Below are 21,219 nucleotides of genomic sequence, written 5' to 3' on the forward strand. Positions count from 1 at the left end.
ATAAAATTACATCGATCTTAATTTGATAGCCATCGCTGACGCCGGTTTTTTTCTATCATATGGTATTACTTATATTTATATTATATTTTTATAGGAATTTTTAGGGTTCATTTTCAAATTTGGTTAAGTTGATTTATACCGTACGATCGAATAAAAACGGCGTCAGCGATGGCTATGAAATGAATATCGCTGTCATTTTATATGTAAAATTATATGGGAAATGTCATTGATCGTCATTTCATAGCCATCGCTGACGTCGTTTTTATTCGGTGTTTTGTTTGATGTATAAGATACCTACGAATTTTTCGTTTTTTTTTATGCGCTTGTGTTCATTTGTGTTCATGTTAATTTTCTCATGACAGATTACTTAATAATTTGATAATGATTTGATATAATTTTCATTTAAAACTCATTTCTATCGCTTTTACTTCTGGAAACCCTTCCTTACTTATTGGTTAACGAACTGCAATAATAATCATTGAACAAAAATTTGCTAGTACCGAAAGTAAGTAGTATCGACAAAACATGGAAATCATTAAGTTAACGTTTCAAATGCGCGATCTTAGGTATGTTACCGCGGAAAATAATTATTTGGTTAAAAAATGTTAACAATATGTAATATCTACATTCTACTAAAACAGCACTATTGTACACCAACCGTTCTCTTTATATGCGATAAGCTAAAAATAGTCATTTCATTCCCACGATGATTAGCTTAACGAGTGCGCAGCGAATAATTTCTTTTTTATATCAGGTACGCCAAGTTGTTGCTTTTCATTTATTTTTCGTCAGTCTGCGGTGAAAGATGGACAGTGACAATAGTTCTAAACAGAGTTTAACGAATTATAATGAGTCCGCTGAAAGTCAACAAAATAAAAGTGATTCACGAAAAACATTTTCTCCTAAATTATCCAACGAAGATTGTCGCGAAATATTGAAAACTTACTTAGGATATTCGGAATTTGAACTGAAGACTATTTCCTGGAATTCAATTAACCAACGTGAAGGTAATTTAGGTGATTACTACATTTTAAACATACATTATAGAATAAATGGGACAGATCAAGAAATAAACTTATTCTCAAAATTTTTGCCAAGTTTAAACGAATCTACTAACTCTATGGCTAAAAGTGGACCTTCAGAAAAAGAAGACTTCTTCTACACAGCCTTGGTAAAGGATTTTAAGCGGGTAGGTCTAGGACCGTATTTAGATTTTTTTCCGAAGTGTTACTTTAGCAAAGTGAACTATGTTTTGATTTTGGATAATTTAGCTTTATCAAATTACGAACTGGTTAAACCTCCGATTTTTTACACCTTCGACATGACAAGGTTAACTATCCGACAATTAGCTAAACTGCACGCAAGTTCTTTGGTGTACGAGGAAATGAAATCAATCGAACAAGGCAAGGAATTTAGAATGAACCGTACATTTGGGAAATATCTGAAAGAAATATTGTTCCAAACAGAAGAGGTAGATAATGTGGCTCAAATGACGATAGTTGGTATTAAGGCTATAACAGAGTATCTGATTCCTCTGTTTACCGACATACCGAAACAAATTTCAATGGAAGAGTTTATCAAAAGGAGTCAAGAAGCTTTTAGAAACGTTTATATCAAACTAAAGCCGAGCTCACAATTCCGTAACACATTCTGTCACGGAGACGTTTGGACTACAAACGTTTTATTCAAGTTTAACCAAAATAAAAGTCCCATAGACTGTAAAATCGTCGACTACCAACTGACCAGGTACTGTCCGCCAGCTCAGGATCTTATGTCGCATATCTACCTCACAACTGCAAAAGAATCAAGAACGAAATACTTACAGTTCTTCATTGAAGACTATTACAAAAACCTAACAAATATCATCGATAATTTTGGCTTAAATATCGAAAAGATCTTGCCAAAAAAGGAGTTCCTGGAAAGTTGCGATTATATGAAAGCTGAGGGAATATGCCAAGCATTGCTTTATGGTCCAATCAATTTGGTGGAAGAGAGGCAAGATGTGTTTACAAACCAAGAAAAGTTCGATGTAATAATGCTTAAAGATAGGTCGGAATTTGTTAAAGAGATGATGGAGAAGCATCCCTATTACAAGAAAACTCTGAAAGATTTGATAGAAGATTTATGTGATGTTTGTGAAGAGGGTCTTCATAAACTGTAATGTATTCCAATTTAGCAAATTTGTGTGACATATCTATTTAGTTAGTTGTTAGGCACAAATATTATGGAATTAATTTTTACTGAAAAAATTACAATGAGGGTTTAGAGATAAGTCTAGTATTTGTGAAAAGCCTGGTATTTGTGAAAAGGATCTACAGAAATTTATCAACTTTATACTTTACATACATATTTAATTTATATAACGTTATATACATATTTAATTTAAGTCAATTTTGTATTAAAGAATTTGAAATAAAATTTTGCTGATTAACAGTATGTAACATTTGCTTTTATAATTAGTAATACATACCTATATATATTTATGTAAATATATTTTATAAATGCATAGAGAAAAGCCATTTTTTATTACCTACTTATTAAATAATAACTCCATGATTAAGCACTTATGAAAATAAAATATTAATGAAATACGCATTTATTGATATATTTATATCTTGTATAAGGTGATTCAAATTCATCACTTTTCATTGAGACAAAAAATTGTCTTTCTCTCATTAGTATTATTTACTGCAAAAACAATTCGTCATACGAAAAACGTATATACAAAATTTTCGTCGAATTTTTATTTGGCGTTACGAGTTTATTACGCTGTACTGTTCGGGTCGCTGTCAGGGGTCGGGTAAAGCAGGTGTGTGGCCGAAGGAAACATATATTATATTTCAGAAATCTGCCTAGCCCGAACCTGTCGTGTTAAGCCACACCCAAAATTCCAAACACTAGTCCCAATCTGACGGTAATATCAATCTCACAAGCTATCAATATCATCAAGCTACGAGTGCACGGATTACGCGTGCACACAAGCCAGCTTAACACATCTAACGTTCATAGAGGGTCGCGGGAAACAAAGGTTTTATCTTCTTCCTCTTTTCAGCCTTGTTCCATCCAGTGTTGGATATAGGCCTTTTTTAGGTTTTTCCAGACCGCTACCAACAGAAACCGACGACACTGGAGATAAGCTATGTAGGCAAAATTAGTTTTTTTTTCACACTTGAGAAAAAATCAGCACAAATAAAGTAATTTTAAGCTGAGTGAAAGGATATAAAACTCCTTTCATAAAGCGACCAGTCCAGAGGAATATTTTTTTAAATATATTTAAAAGTAATTCGCTAACAGAAATACTGGAGAACATAAATAACCTGCTTAAAATAGGTGTTATTCAAAAACGAAACATTGTAAAATGAATATTCATGAATATCATCTTATTTCTTGAGGAATAAACATTGAGAGTCCCCACTCTAAATTGGATTTCAGAACCGTTACGCAAATTATGCAGAAAAATGACAACCATAGATTTAAAAGATGCATATTTTCTTATTCTTATTATTAAAAAAAAAGGAAATATTTAAAGTTTAATAATAACGATCAATTTTAGGAATTCACATGTCTGCCCTTTAGTTTAACAGCAGCAATAATTTGATAATGTCATTACCCAAAGAAAAGGTCGAAAACTTAATTTCACTTAAAAAAAAATCTTAAGCAAAAACAAATACCCAAATTAGGAAATATGCGAAAATAGGGAGCGTCCTCGTCTCCGTTTACCCAGCTATTCAGTATGGTTGGGCTCATATAAAATGTTTGAAAAAAAAAGTATAAAGCTTTAAATAAATTTTACGGAGACTACGACGAAACAATAGAAATACCAAAAAGTTACAGCAAGTTTTCGCTTGGTGGTTAGCAAATATCTGATTGCAAAACGAGCTTCAGAAAGGAAATATATTCGCTAACCCCGGACGCTAGTATTTATGAATGGGGGCTACGTGTGAGGGCAAGAGAGTTTTGGAATAATGTAGAACGCACCTCTCATATAAACCATTTAGAACCAATAAGGCTTTTAACGGGTTAAAAACCTTTTCAAAAATGCACAGAGAATGCCATATATTTATATTACTGAGAATGGATAATACCACTACAATCTGTTATGTAAATCGAATGGGAGGAATAAAATTTCCAGAATTAAATACAGTAACCAAAGAAATTTGTGAATCAACAATAAAATTTTTTAAAACATTTTTTTTGGTTTTTCCATCGTTTTCCCTTCTTACTAATAAGGCTTTAAAGAAGATAATAGCTGGAAAAGCTAAAGGAATTGTCATATTTTCTTAATGGTAATCTCAAGTCTGATTCCCCATATTAGGGCATCAGTAACTAGATTTATGAAGGAGGTTTTCAGACAAAGACTTATTTTCCCAAGGTACAATGAGACATGGGACGAAAATCCGTTTCTTATTTAGAAACATTAGAACCTTAAGATTCACTTGCCTTTCAAAAACTAACCTACAAATCTATAGTTTTACTAGCTTTTAAAACAAGTCAGAGAATACAAACACGAAAATTAGGTAACAATATAAAACAGTTAGTAGTAATATAAAACAGTTTGAGGACAGACTAGAGAAAAATTTAACAGATATTATAAAACCGTCTGTACGAGGAAATGTTAACCAAAAATTGTACTCCCATATTTTAGAGAAAATCCATGTCTTTGCATAGCATCTATTTTAAAATCAAATAGTACGAGACACTCATCAACATCAGCAGTCTTTCAACGAGGACTAAATATCGAAAACATTCGAGGTGCAGCTGGATAGAGCTATAAATCCAATACATTTAATTTATTTTATAATAGGCCTCTACATGAAGGCTCTAAGTTATAAGCACAATATTTCGTTAATAATGGGAAAATAAAGACAACTTAAACTAATCAAAATTTTATATACAAACTTATCATTTACTTTAGATTTAACTTTGTTGGTAATAGGCATCACATTTTAAAATAATGTGAATAAATATTTTGTTCAAGTAAAACTAAACAACAAATATAACTACTCTCGTAGTGAACATGAAAGTACAGACTCAGATCGAGAACATATGCTTTCAACATCTACATTGTGATCTCGAGGACGGGGCTATCGAAGTATAATTAGAGGTTAAACGACTTCCCTGTAAGGAAGTTCAATCCTCAATTATACGAGATAGCCCCGTCCGAAGAGATCACACCCACCTTCCCCGCGCACCACTACAGCGGTGCAGCCCAAGAAATTCTCGATCCGGGGAAATAGAAAAACATAATGAAAAATGAAAAGGCTGTGTTACACTGGCGACGACCAAGGGACATAAATCTTTTTAATTTTGTAAACATTACGCCGAAAAAGCTGAGTAGCACAGACTACATTGTGATCTCTTCGGACGGGGCTATCTCGTATAATTGAGGATTGAACTTCCTTACAGGTAAGTCGTTTAACCTCTAAATATTTTTGGTTGGTTGGTTGAAGTGGCGAAAGCAATTTTCAGTTAAAAAGTTTATATTTTGATAATATGGCAACATAATATGTAGTACGTCAAATTTAGAAGAACAACAAAATAAAAAAATACCGTAGTTCTCAAAATTAAAGCGAAAAATAATTTTTATGTATAAATTTTCTAAAGTTAATAAAGGGTATATTTAAAATCTAATAACTTGACTATTATGGACTTATTTCAAAAACGGCAAACAGAATTTTTTTTTTCAAACGTCACCAAAATATTAATTTTTGCGACCTGATTGACAAAATAAAAAAATCGTTTTAACGCCTAGGCATAAAGGTAAAGCACATTTACGCAACTTTTACCCTAAGCATAAAAGTACGAAAATATATTATTAAACTGACATAAAGTGTTAAATTCAACGAGCGTAACTATAGTTCTCGATATACCGGGTGCGTCTCAAAAGTGGCTCACCCCCTATAACTTTTTTATTTTTTCAGATAAAAGAAAAACGAGATTTGGTGTGTTAGTATATGATGACATAAATTAGGATTGATTGACGTATTCAATTGCTTTTGGTTTGGTCAACTTCCTGTTTCACCGGAAATGACTACAACTTTTGATTTTTAAATGGCACTCTCGGTATTTTTTTACTTTATTCGACAAAAAATGACACTCTGAATAAAATAACATGTCATATGTCAACTTTTGACATTCTCGCTTAATAAAAAATCGTATTTTAAAATTCAATCTAGTGTGCCATGGCTATGTTAAAAACACTAATTCTTAATCAAGGAGCCATGGAAAAATAGATTTGATCGTCTAATGTTTTTAGTGTCTTGTCCTGGCCAGTTAGAAAATGGTCAAATCGTATTTTTAATAATATCTCAATTTTTTCAAATGGATGGAGTGTGGCTCATTAGCATATTTCGAAAAAGCATCCTTTTACGAATAATTTGATACCATACACGTGGTATTTTGAGTCAAATTTTCATTACGAGCCGCAAGTTATAATGTCAAATAAACCATATGCGAAAATGTCAAAAGTTGACATATGATATGACATTCTATTCAGAGTGTTATTTTCTATCGATTAAAGTAAAAAAATAGCGAGGGTGTCATTTAAACATCAAAAGTTGCAGTTATTTCCGGTGAAACAGGAAATGACCAAAAACAATTGAATACGTCAATCAATCCTACTTTATGTCATATACTAACATACCAAACCTCGTTTTTAACTCAAAAAATAAAAAAAGTTATAGGTGTGAGCCACTTTTGAGACGCACCCGGTATAATTACATGCAAGGTATGACTTAAATATTTTTATATTATTTGAAACGTTTGAAATTGTTTAAAAAAATATTTGTTTCGTTTGTGATGTCGTACGTCAAACGTTTCGGCTGTATGTCGTACGTCAAACGTACAGCCTCGCCACAATTCTCATATCATTTTTACTCTTACTACAATATACTATTATCAAGATCTACCAGCCCAGAAAATATTTGCACTTATTAAGACTTACCCTGTGTATACAAAAAAAAATATCATTTTTAATAGCGTCAACCAATGTTGTATTTTTATTGAAAATTAATCAGGGCGTCAGGTTGGATCCATCCTGTAGTATAAGAGTATTTGAAAATAAACTTCTTTAGATAAGGAGATTATTTTAGTACTTTTCTGAAAATAAACTCCATCAAACGCTGTTGTACCATCATTCATAAATCTTAAAAAATATTTTTTTCTGAACTGATCAAAAACTGTATGTTAGATTTTTATCATTTTTTTTCTATTCGTATTGAAAGATTGATATACCTAATTTTGACTTTTATATAGGGTGTTCCAAAAACATGTGCTATCTCTCGTGGGGAGATTCCTCACATAAAAATAAGACTTATTTTTCATATCAACATAGGTCAGATTCTGCTTTGTTTCGTAGCTACAGAGTGTTAAAGTCTTAATAATCTTTCGATTTATTATAATTTTCTTCCAAGTACTTTTAGTGATTTGGATGAAATTTTGGGACGTGGTTATCACTGGAATATTTTTCAAAAAAAAAAATGTGCGCCACTGACTTTTTTTCTTTTGTGATCAAAATTGTGTAGGCCGTTTAATGTCAATTAAAAGTTATCTCTTGATAGTTTGTCCAATTCGGCCTCCTTGATTAGATAAACGCAATTTTATTAATCACAATTAATAAAATTAAAATTAAAATAATAAATTATATATTTCACCTAATTTATTATTAATATTATTACTATAAGTTATTATTACTATTAATCCAATATACAACATACAGCAGTTTCAAATAAAAAAATAATGGTATTTAAGATAAACCGAGAGATAAACTCTAAAACTATGCATTTCCATACCCATGTTTATAGGAACTTTTTTTCATATTTTTGATGAAGAATCAATGAGTACTTATTTAAAACTTTCGCAAGTTAATGATATTAAAACATTTTAAAGGTTGTTATCGACTTGGACCAAGACAAATTAATAAAATTGCGTTTATCTCATCAAGGAGGCCGAAATCGACAAAATATCAAGAGATAACTTTTAATCGGCATTAAATTGCTTACACTATTTTGCTAACAAGAGAAAAAAAGTCAGTGGCGTACATGCTTTTTTGAAAAATATTCTAGTGATAACCCATATGCACGTCCCTGGTGAACATGTCGACACTTTTTTTAGCTTTAAAATATGTCGCATTTATAGTTACTTTTAGCATCAAAATTTCATTCGAAACGCTAAAAGTACTTGGAAGAAAATTATAATAAATCAAAAAAATATTAAGACTTACCCTGTGTATACAAAAAAAAATATCATTTTTAATAGCGTCAACCAATGTTGTATTTTTATTGAAAATTAATCAGGGCGTCAGGTTGGATCCATCCTGTAGTTATTTAAAGAGTATTTGAAAATAAACTTCTTTAGATAAGGAGATTATTTTAGTACTTTTCTGAAAATAAACTCCATCAAACGCTGTTGTACCATCATTCATAAATCTTAAAAAATATTTTGTTCTGAACTGATCAAAAACTGTATGTTAGATTTTTATAATTTTTTTTTTCTATTCGTATTGAAAAATTGAAATACCTAATTTTGACTTTTATATAGGGTGTTCCAAAAACATGTGCTATCTCTCGTGGGGAGATTCCTCACGTAAAAATAAGACTTATTTTTCATATCAACATAGGTCAGATTCTGCTTTGTTTCGTAGCTACAGGGTGTTAAAGTCTTAATAATCTTTCGATTTATTATAATTTTCTTCCAAGTACTTTTAGTGATTCGGATGAATTTTTGGGGGTAAAAGTTACTATAAGTGTTACATATTTTAATGATAATAACCAAACCCAACCAAAACTAAGAAAATGTCAATAAATTTATCAGGGACGTGGTTATCACTGGAATATTTTTCAAAAAAACATGTGCGCCACTGACTTTTTTTCTTTTGTGATCAAAATTGTGTAGGCCGTTTAATGTCAATTAAAAGTTATCTCTTGATAGTTTGTCCAATTCGGCCTCCTTGATGAGATAAACGCAATTTTATTAATCACAATTAATAAAATTAAAATTAAAATAATAAATTATATATTTCACCTAATTTATTATTAATATTATTACTATAAGTTATTATTACTATTAATCCAATATACAACATACAGCAGTTTCAAATAAAAAAATAATGGTATTTAAGATAAACCGAGAGATAGACTCTAAAACTATGCATTTCCATACCCATGTTTATAGGAACTTTTTTTTATATTTTTGATGAAGAATCAATGAGTACTTATTTAAAACTTTCGCAAGTTAATGATATTAAAACATTTTAAAGGTTGTTATCGACTTGGACCAAGACAAATTAATAAAATTGCGTTTATCTCATCAAGGAGGCCGAAATCGACAAAATATCAAGAGACAACTTTTAATCGGCATTAAATTGCTTACACTATTTTGCTAACAAGAGAAAAAAAGTCAGTGGCGTACATGCATTTTTGAAAAATATTCTAGTGATAACCCATATGCACGTTCCTGGTGAACATGTCGACACTTTTTTTAGCTTTAACATATGTCGCCTTTATAGTTACTTTTAGCATCAAAATTTCATTCGAAACGCTAAAAGTACTTGAAAGAAAATTATAATAAATCAAAAAAATATTAAGACTAACACCCTGTAGCTACGTAACAAATCAGAATCGGATCTATGTTGATATGAAAAATAAATCTTATTTTTATGTGAGGAATCTCCCCACAAGAGATGGCACATGTTTTTTGAAACACCCTATATAAATTATTACTCACCGTCAATAAAAAATGTACTTAAAAGTATTAACTATTTATGAATACATTATTTATGATCAAAATGAAGGATCAGGGGAAAAAGCAGATAAGTCAATGTTTTAGCTATATTTATTCGGTGCATTTGGTATAGAGTGAGTATAAGCATCTTTAGAAACCGCTAAATTAGGAAAAAAGCACCCTAGTCAGAAGATATATAGCGTTAAAGTCAAAACTATAAAGGATATAACAACTATAGAGAAAAAACAGCAGGCAAGTCAAGTAAAAAGAGGAAAGAATCTTAGATTAAGAATAAAAAGAAAGAACCAGCCAACTCACTTGGTGAGTTCGTACGTTTGTCAGTTACAATGGTATTTTATCTAATAAAAATACCTTTACTAAGTTCTAACAAATCTCTATTAAGCTTTTCTCTAGAACTACATTTCTATAGTTCCTTTTCTCAGTTCTGCCCATTCCGATGAATCAATAATTCCATAATTCTTGATAAAATGGTGAAGGTTTGAATATATATGAGATTAAAATAATCTTTAACAAAACTATTACCACGAACTAATTTATAACTTGTCTGTCTATTACATAAACTTTTAGGCACGTAGTTCTATACTTGGGGGTGTACAACCTTAGGAAAAAAGTGAATGCCACACGACTACCTCCATATAAGACCAATCACCAATCACCAAATTAAAGGATTTAAAAAATTAAATTAATTATCCCGTTGTCTCTCATGAGTACTTACAATTCAGTTACATTGGTAGGTAATAAATTTGATTTTGCACCCCGTTTAATTTGTTTTCTAAAGAGGGGAAGAAAATTAATTTCATTGTCTTTGAATATTCCACGTCTAATATCAGTTGTCATTTTTGCAGTTCGCAGTAAATCAAAAGTTGACACCTACAGTTTCAATCGGAAGCTGCAAGTGCACTAATTATTAATTATATGTACAGGATGTCTAGTTTTCGTCTATTTTACAGGGTTTCTCGTTTAACAATAGAGATACAAAGATGCCGTTTTCACATCTCTGTGCCGTTTTTTTTTTATAAAACTAAAGATGCTACAGATAGATTTGTTCTCCTAGACCCTTTGGTTACTGAAATACATGGCTAGTTGAAAATGTTGCATTTTTGACCCCGTTCGTTATCTTGGTTATCTTATAACTTATCGACATGTACTAGGATGTTTTTCAGGAAAATATTGTACACAACTTCTCCAAAAAGTGTGAGTGGATCGGGCTGATTTTTGTTAAATCGAATACCCTGTATATTATTGCATTTCTGGCTTCCTTTCAGATCAGTTTACATAATCCTAAGATACTAAATATATTTCAATTAGTTTCAGAGATATTAAAAAATAAACCAAAAAATTATTACAAATACAAGAACTGTCGTGAAATCAAAACTGTATTAGGTATTTAGATGCTCTATTTTTATTTTGCTATAAATATCGAAATCTTAAATCATAAAGGGTGTTCAAAATTCTACGCTAAACTTTCTAAAATATAAAATATTTCTTCTTGTTTTTTTTAAATGGAACGCCCTGTATATTATATTTTTATTAGAGGAGAATTAAAAAATGAACAATCTTTCAATGGTAAAATCCGAGAGAAAAATCATTGGGTGGCTTTGATAAAAAATTTACTGTGGAAAATGCCTTATAAAATATAAAACCGCGAAAATAATACTCTAAATACATTTTTTTTTATTTTTTAATGGCACAAAGGTACCATAAAAACAATGTCTTCTATTTTGCCGCACCGGATTGTGCAATTGTTGTTAATTGTTCGTTACTAGCTACTAAAACTTTAACAAACACTTTAAATTTCTCTATTTTTCCGTTGTGCCTTACTGTGGGTCTAAAAGAGCAATAGTCTCCCAAATAGCCATGAGTTTGACTCCAACGAACTAGTTCGTAATCCATAAGTTCAAATTCGCATGTTCCTATCTCTTTCGATATTATTTGAATACAATCTTCTCAATTGAATTAAGGATATTTAACATAGTAATTCAAATCATTTACAAGTTCTTTCTGTTCAGTTGTACTACCACACTGTAACAAATATATCAAAATTTCAAGTTTAACTAGAGGCAAAAGAATTTTAAACTGATAGTCATGTTTATTTATATCACTAACGGTATTCAGTCGAGTTAGTAGCAGACTTACTAAATGTTTGATATGAATAATCCAGTAACTTTTTAAAACATTTCTGATTTTAAATAATTCTTCTTCTTCTTCCTATTACGCCCTCTCCTGCCGAAGGTTGGCGATCCAAATGGCAATTGTGGCTCTGGAAACTGCAGCCCGGAAGATTTCCGCAGACGAGCGTTCAAACCATCTCCTCAATTCTTTCAGCCATGAGTTCTGGCGTCTTCCTACTGATCTTTTCCCTTGCACTTTGCCCTCTATTAAGTATGAGGCGCAGTATTTCGTATCTACCACCTCTCATCACATGACCCAGGTATTGCATTTTTCTTTCCTTGATGGTGTTCAGTATCTCTTTTTGTTTCTACATGCGCTGGAGTACTTCATTGTTGGTGATCCTTTGTACCCATGAGATTCGCAGCATCCGTCTGTATATATATACATTTCGAAGGCTTCTATTCTCTTCTCGGTCTGTGAATCCAGTGTCCAGCTCTCACATCCATAGAGTAACACAGAGAAGACGTAGCATCTGGCCATTCGAGTTCTGAGATCCGCACTGAGGTCTCTTCTTGTAAAAAATGATTTCATTCTCACGAAGATTTTTCTCGCTTGCTCAGTTCTTGAAAATATTTCTCTTTTCGGGTCGCACTGACTATTGATGTTAGCTCCTAAATACTTTATTGAGGTCACTTGTTCGATTGTTTGTCCCTTGACACGCAGGTGTGCATTTATTGGAGTCTTAGAAAAGACCAATAGTTTGGTCTTGGAGACATTGAGATGCAGTCCAAACATCTCACTATAGTGGACTACGGAATCTATAATGCTTTGCAGTTCTTGTATATTGTTGGCTATTATAACCGTATCATCGGCATATCTGATATTGTTTATTGGGATTCCATTGAACTTGATTCCGCCCTGGATTCGATCCAGTGCTTCTCTAAATATAGTCTCCGAGTACAGGTTAAACAGGAGCGGAGACAAGACGCAACCCTACCGAACACCCCGTCTGATTTGTATATCTTCCGATGTTGACTGCTTCACCTCAACTACCGCTTTACTAACTTTAAATAATTAGTTAAATTAAAATGCAGACATTTTAAAAGACATAAATACAATAAACATACATTAGTAAAATAAACGTACAATAGTGAATTATAAACTATTTTATTTAGGTAAAAAATCTATTTGTATATACAAATAAAACTATGTACTAATAAATTTACTTATTTCTATAAGATAGAGAAAATATTTAGTCTTTAAAAAAATCGTACATATCTCGAACCATGCCTTCCGTATATTTGGAAAATTCTTCGGAAAGTGCTAATAATCGTTCCATGTACTCTGCCCTATTGACTTTTATATAATAATGGTATTTCTCGTTATCTTGCAGTACCTCTTTTCTCAATTTTTCTGGTGTAATAAGTAATTGAACGTATAGACTTCCGACAATAAGTAGTATACCTTTCATATATTCAGCTTCCTCCATGAACTCCTTTCGTGGATAATGTTCTTTAATATCTAAATCAAATTCTTTCAAAAAGGCTGTTAACGCGTTATAATAGTCGTCCAACAAGATATAAAAATATTTATCTCTAGTTTCTTTTTCCGCGTTGGAATAGAGAAGTAACAATATATCCTGGAATAGAGGACCGTAACGCATTGCTTGAAAGTCAACTAATTTACATCTCCATGAATTATCGCTTGGGTTTTCTTTTAATAATAGATTACTAGCATATAAATCTCCGTGACAAAGAACATTTCTAAACGTTTTGTGGGCACTCAACTTACTAGAAATATTCGCCAATACTTCTGATACTTTTTTCTTTAAATCATCCTTGGTAAGTACATCTGAAAACTGAGGAAAACTATCTATGAGCGCTAAAGTACCAGGACCACTATTTTTTGTGCAGAGTGGAGTGGTAGGAATACCTTCTCTATCCAAAAAAATCCAGTCTTCAAATTCACCATAGAGGTCGCTTATACGAACTATTTTACCTTCCCGTTTGGAGTGTATGTCTTCTAGAATAAATGATACAGCATGAAATTTCGCACATTCAATATAGCAGGCTTTTAATTGTTCGTAACTTAGCGTTGCATCATTAGGAATTGCTTTATAACCCAGCTCAATCAAATCTTCTAGTACTAAAACATCATTATGTCTGCTGAAATATTGTTTGGGTGCAAAGTCTAGTAAAGGGCCCAAACCGTTTTCTGCAAACTCTGGCACTAAGGTATTATAAAAAATATCTTCTAGTTTTGCCGCACCGGATTGTGCAATTGCTGTTAATTGTTCGTTGCTAGCTACTAAAACTTTAACAAACAGTTTAAATTTCTCTATTTCTCCGTTATGTCTTACTGTGGGTCTAAAGGAGTAATACGCTCCTAAATAGCCATGAGTTTGACCCAAACGAACTATTTCGTAATCCATAAGTTCAAATTCGCATGTTCCTATCTCTTTCGATATTATTTGAATACAATCTTCTCTATTCAACTGAGGATATTTAACATAGTAATTCAAATCATTTACCAGTTCTTTTTGTTCAGTTGTATTTTCAAACTTTAGCAAATATATCAAAGTTTCAAATTTCACCAGAGGTAAAAGAGTTTTTAACTGATAGTCAAGTTCATTTCTATCACTAACAGTTTTCAGTCGAGTAGCAGACTTACTAAATGTTTGATAATAATAATTCAGTAACTCTCTAAAATGTTTCTGTCTAAATTTGGAGTCAGTCAGTGTAAATATTATGGTTAATACATCATACATAATTGGTTTCTTCTTGTCATCTTTTGAAGCTCTATTTAGAAAAGCTGGAGCAAAGGTCGGAATGAAAATATTTTTCTTTGGCAACTGATTGAATTCTTTTTCTAAATACGATATTTGTTTCTCAATTTCGGACTTATCTGTGAAATGCTCGAACAGCTCCTTTGGCACATCCATTTTGTAATCATTATCTTGAACGTTGAGTCTTTCTTCAAACACTTTCTCTTGACATTCCACCAACGACGATAGAACTAACTTAAGAAACGATAAATTATTTTTAAATGTAGAAAAGTTAAACGAATTGATATCATTCGTAACACTAACTTTGTCACGTGTTTTGCAATTAAAAATAACCTTAGCAATAACCGTTTCCTGAAACATATTTATTTTTAACTGACTATTCAATATGATTATATGTTTCAGAGTGAGAGTTGTACAGATATACTGTCTACTTATACCTAACCGACGCTAAATTGGGATTAAATAAATGTATTAAATTATCTAACTTGATAATAGAGCTAAAATAAATCAGCAAATCTATTATACACTTACCGAGCATAAAATAAATATTAATTGTACAACATTGCGTAAAATTTGATCGAAGCCATGAATGACTGGCAAAAATATGCACTTTGTTCCCGCATTAAACAAAGCGTAGTTATCTTAATCGATAAGATTAACTTGAGCAGTAATAGCTTCGAATAGAATATATCATTTGCTCGATAAACTTATAATTAACCGAGATTCACACAAAAGTTATGATAATATACAAACATAGACATAATGACAGAAGCTTAGTAGCAGCAGCAGTTAATATTTATTTTTTGAATTCATGCAATATTATTTATTATTTTTGAGATAAAGGTTATTTTGGATATTGTTCTTAATAAATACGAATATAACTTATTTTGTAATTGAGCTAAGAATGTAGAATAAAAGACAAAATATAATTGATTTTAGCAGAAATACAGGGTAAGGTACAGGGTGTTTCAAAAAACATGTGCCATTTCCTCGTGGGGAGATTCTTCACCTAAAAAAGATTTATTTTTCATATCAACATAGGTCCTATTCTGATTTGTTTCGTAGCTACAGGATGTTAAAGTTCGAGTGCCTCTAGTTTGAAATATGATATTTTTCGGGGATTTTGATAAATGTAAACCAAACGCGAATATTTTATAATTGGAAAAATACATTAACTTATATACTATAAACTCAGACATGTGATTTAATCCTTAGAGAAATAATTTACTGCTTTTAAATAAACTGTTTTTAAATTCAGTCGACTAATTATTATAGTTGATAAGGGAGTTGACATAGTTAAATATCATAAATCAGTTGCACGTAGAATAAGTATACAGGGTGGTCCGAACTGTTTTCAGGAAACTTCGGCAGCATATTCTGCAGATAAAAATAAGTAAAAAAGTTTGTATAAATTAATATTGTATCCTAAAATGCTTAGTTTCAGAGATACAGGGTGTAAAAGTTTCATTTTTATTTCGATTTTTTCTAAATATATTGTGAAGTAACGTCAATATTTGGTTGGAAATTGGTGTCGGGGAGTTTTTTGACATGAGAAATTTGATTTTTATGTCAATATGACTCCTACTAGTAGAGGGCGCCACCTACATATGTTTTAACTGTTTTGAAGCGTAATAACTTTTTGCCCGTACCTGTATAAAACTACCGAATAAAAAAATATACATCTCTGTGACTTTCTACGTAAAAAATATCTCTTTGTGAAAATCGCTACAGGCAACAGTTCTTAAGATATTTAGAATGGAAATAGTCAATACATGTCATTATTGACGAAAAATAAACACGTTGGGTAGATAGTTATTTACAAAGATACTTAAAAAATATCTTTGGTTATTTCACGGAAATAATAAATTTGGGAAATTTTTATTTTTTTAAATTAATCATAAATTTATCTGCAAAAAAAATGATGATAAAACAGTTTCTGTTGCACTTTTGGCACAAAAACATTTCAAATTTATGATTTCAGTCTAATAACTATTTAGTCAACATGTTTAATTTATGTCAATCATGACCGGTATTTATAATTTCGATTCCAAATATCTCGAAACCCATTACTCGTAGCGATTTTTACCAAGAGAGCGTTATCACGTAAAAAATATCGTAAATGTAAATTTTTTTACTCTGTAATTTTATACAGGTACGGACGAAAAGTTACTGCTCTTCAAACCAGTTAAAAAAATATGTAGGTGGCGCCCTCTACTACTAAGTTTATATTGACATCAAAATCAAATTTCTCATGTCAAAAAACTCCCAGACACCAATTTTCATCCAAATATTGACGTCACTTCAGAAATTATTTGGAAAAAATCGAAATAAAAATAAAATTTCCACACCCTGTATCTCCGAAACTAAGCATTTTAGGACATATATTTATACGAACTTTTTTACTTATTTTTATCTGCAGAATATGCTGCCGAAGTTTCCGGAATACAGTTCGGACCACCCTGTATATTTATCTCATCATTTTTCTAAAAAAAATAGTTCTAGATATATGATAATTTAGATAAACTAAAGAACAAGGAAAAATACAATAATAATAGGTGTATGGCAAATAATATATGAAACCAAAGGATTTTATATGTATTGTTTTTACCTTTCCTTTCCTTTTTGTTCGGATTTATAAAATAAACTTTAATAAAAGTGGTTTATTTATCAGAAATATACAATGGAAAATAAAAAAAAAATTAAATTATATAAATGTATAAAGTGTGAAGAATTAAAAAACTATAGACATATTATGATAATAAAAAAATGTTAAAACGGCACTGCATCGTAATAATATATTTTTATTATATTTTTTTAATATGTCGCAGTTCATATTGCATGCATCAGTTGATTTCAGAGGTGCAACAAATCAGTTTAAAAAATACTTAAAACTTAAGTCTTAAGTCATTATTAACATGAAGTTCAAATGATTTCTTAAATTTTTGACTTAAATAATTCTCTTTCAAGTCAAGTTATTTTTCTAAAGACTTTTTGATTTAAGCAGTATGATCTGTGACTGTGGTTTTAGTTGTTGGCAAAATTACTCAAATTAAAATAACAGTTATCGTCAAGTCAAGACCGTCAAAATTCAATTTAAGTACCTATTTTTGAAATGTTAATATAAATTTTCTTGTATTACTGATTGCCGATTTCCTTATTACCTACCGGGTGTTTTTCACAAGTGTCTCACCCCTATAACTTTTTTATTTTATTGAGACAAACAAATAAAGTGCAAACACAACATTCCCAGTGAAACAGGAACTGACAGCAAATAATTGAATACCTCAATCAATCCTGATTTAAGTAGTATACTAATATACTGAATCTTGTTTTTTTTGTCTGGAAAAATGTTATAGATGTGAACCACTTTTGAATGTAGAATGTAGTAAGAGGGGGGTTAATCACTGCGACCTTAAAGATATATTGTGTGCCCCCCTTCCTTGAGTCATCACACAATCTATAACACATCAGACCCCTGTTGTAGAGGGGACAGGGTATTTCCCATCATCCTCTGACAACAGTTCTTCCTCCGAGGGTACACACCCTTCCACGGTTGGAGTTTGGCCCTCCGTGCCGCTCTTCACAGTCGAGGAGCTTGCCTCCGGCTGAGGAACCCGTGAGGTGGAGGCTGGAGGATCTGTCTCCGTTTTCTCTACCTCTTTAACTTGGTCTCTCCTTAGACTTGATACCGGTGTTGTCCCGTGTCTATAATAGAGGATATGTCCCTCTTTCTCTATTGCCTCCTTGGATTTGAGGTCAATTCCTATTGTGAGGACCTGACAATGACCCTCCTCCCTCGAGTTGATGACTCGCCAACTCGATGTCCTTACATTGAAGTTCTGACCTTGGATAAGGCTCAGCAGGTTAGCACTTAGGTGGTGTCTTTCTTCTTGCTCCTCGGCAGAAAGACCGTTATTGCCGCCCCTTTAGGGATGTTTTCTCCCTTTACTGCAACCAGTTCCGGCCCTTGCCAATTTTTAAGCTGAGGAGAGATTTCCACCAACCAATTCGCCGATTCTTGAGATACACAATCTATGAGGATCATGCCCATCCGAAAGTGTATCCCCGCAAAACACAGCTGACCCACATTTTGTAGATCGTTGTGTTGCGATCCGATCGCCACTACTTCGTCCAGTATAGCCTCTTCTAGAGATGTTTGCTGGTCGGTGGTTAGAGCAACCTCTGGGAAATCCTTTAGCGGCAAAGCTAGTGATACGTCCCTGCTTGCCTCCCGGTGTTGGACGGCTTTCCATTCTGGCTTTTTTCTCTCCTTGTCGGAGAAGAGGTGAAAGGTTCTCATTCCCTCTCTTGCCCTTTGATGAAGATGATTCAGGTTGTTTCTTGGTATCTTTACTCTCCTCTTTTCGGAGGAGTGTTTTCGCTTTTGCTTCCTCTGGCGCAAGTCCTTCGTTGAGCAGTCGGAGGTATCTCCGTGCTTCTGCTCCGCTAAGACCTACTCTCAGGATCGTCTAGCCCGCTTGGTTGACCCAGGCCGGGTAGACGAAACGGTAGCTTATGTCTCTTATTGAATCTATTAGGTAGGCTCCCGACCCTTGCTGGAGAAGTTTGTGTGCCACTTGTGGAGGATGATACCAAGCAAGTGTCAGCCGCCCCTCCTGTAGTTTCCTTTGGATTTGGTCCCTTGGAACTTTCATTTGTAATGTTCCCATTGTCGCTAGGGGGCTTCCCCACAGCTTCACCGGTGGTGTTTTTAATACTATATCTCATAGTGTTTCCATAAGTCGCTAGGAATAGTCGGTCCACTTTTACAGAGCCCCGCATGCAGAAGTAAGGGGTAAATACAATGGGGTGCCCCTTGATGCCCCAAGGTTGAGGCCAGTAATGGCTAGTCCTCTATCTAGCCATACATCCCTTTGACCTGGTCCCGCCATCGTATAGGATTTAGATTTTTGGTGAGGTTGTTTCCTCTTGCCACTTTTGAAAAACACCCGGTATATTTTAAATCACTGTTATTTAGGACCTATTCAGTATCATTAAAAGCAGAAAAATGAATACATCTTGAATTTCGGGTAGGTCATAGTAGCAAGATAACGAGCTATCTACGATTGAATTTAAACAATTTAAATACATATATGAAATTTAAAATAAATTTATGTTTTAATCACCTTGCAATATGTCGATGGCATAAGCTAAAAGTAAAATGACTTATGATAATTTTTTAATCTCTCAATTTCATCACAGCTACTGCCAATAATATATGACATTCGAACAATTTAATTTTTGAAATAGATAGCCATCTCTTCTCTTTATGTCACAGTGGCTGTGGTAATCACTAAAATTGTCGTTTAGACCATACACATTTTTTTCCTCCAAAAATTTTAAATATTTTTTTTCTCAAAAACGGTTAATGTTAGGTATGGTGTTTGATATCAAAATTCATAAAATTATACAGAGAATTTAAGTATATAATAAAAAATGGGGGTTTAAATAAGAATAATGGCCATTTAAAATAAGAAAGTTGCTGTCAACTTACGGTATTTTCGGAAATGCCGCCATATTGAAAATATTTTTAATCGATAGATCTCGTTCTGAAACAGTAACGTGTGTTAAATTTAATATAGAGCCTAAAAAAGAATGTGTTCTAAAATCAAAGTTGTTTATAGATCTCATAGAGACCTTCGTTTATTTACTATTTTTTAGTACTATTTGGCGGGTATGTAATTTTAACCTTTGATTTTAATGGTATATTATTATTTTGAAGAATAAATAAATTAAAAAGCCAGCAAATCTCATTCACCATTTTGTCAATAATTTCAAGTCAAGTAATAAGTATGTACAATGCAAAATATAGGGATTTTATTTGATAATTTATAGAGTGGTAATAAATTAAATAATCACATAAAGCTTGTTATTCCTAGATAATTAAATTTTCAGCCTTAATAAATCAGCGTAATAAAGGGTAATAAAAAATATGTATAAAAATATACATAAATTGTAGCATGATCATTTTTTTATTTATAAGATAATAAATATCAAAATTTTATTTTAAAATATGTAATTATAGATAGTGCTTAATTCTCATTTTAAAACAATAAATTAAATAAAAAAAATTCAAATGAGTTCAGCTTTCAACGTTATGTTGCTAGATCATAAATCCATGCAAATAGACTAGTTTTATTTACTCTAAATTGGCATTTCCAATATTTAGATAGATATATACAGGGTGATTCTCTAACCAGTAATAGATTCAGTCAATAAAAGCTATTGTCGGTTACTTTGCCGGAAAATAAATTATATTCCTCTCTTATTATTCATTCTTTTAAGCCATCAATAATTGGCCTCCATTTTTATAGGAATAAAAATTTAAAATTCGTCAAGCTTATGTATGTAGATGTTAAGTTTAATAATAAACAAAAATAAGGTTGGATAAAAAATTTGATGGTAAATAAATACAATATCCCAAATTTGGGAGTGTATAAAATTTTCTTGAGTGAAAAATACTGCAATTTCAAATAATAATCGACCTATTTTCCGAAAAAATAAAAAAAAAACTTTTCACGGTTTATCTCTCTTTCTCTCTTTAACTGAATATATTTCAAGTTATGAAGTTCACCTCGTAG

General features: G+C 31.9%; 3 protein-coding genes across 4 annotated transcripts in view; 2 read left to right on the plus strand and 1 right to left on the minus strand.

The window, feature by feature from the left end:
- The window catches only part of LOC115891600 (adenylate cyclase type 8-like), a 286,870-nt gene that overhangs the window by 143,239 nt on the left and 122,412 nt on the right, over positions 1-21,219 (plus strand). The window lies entirely within an intron of this gene.
- Positions 720-2,433, plus strand: LOC115891615. The gene has a single exon (XM_030912127.1). It carries the CDS (start codon positions 806-808, stop codon positions 2,159-2,161), a length of 1,356 nt encoding a protein of 451 aa, XP_030767987.1. The 5' UTR covers positions 720-805; the 3' UTR covers positions 2,162-2,433.
- Positions 13,004-15,106, minus strand: LOC115891610. The gene has a single exon (XM_030912122.1). The coding sequence runs from the start codon at positions 14,996-14,998 to the stop codon at positions 13,106-13,108; it is 1,893 nt and encodes a 630-aa protein (XP_030767982.1). The 5' UTR covers positions 14,999-15,106; the 3' UTR covers positions 13,004-13,105.

This window comes from Sitophilus oryzae, unplaced genomic scaffold, assembly GCF_002938485.1.
Source record: "Sitophilus oryzae breed Bouriz unplaced genomic scaffold, Soryzae_2.0 scaffold_1188_pilon_pilon, whole genome shotgun sequence".
Classification (NCBI taxonomy): Eukaryota; Metazoa; Arthropoda; class Insecta; order Coleoptera; family Curculionidae; genus Sitophilus; species Sitophilus oryzae.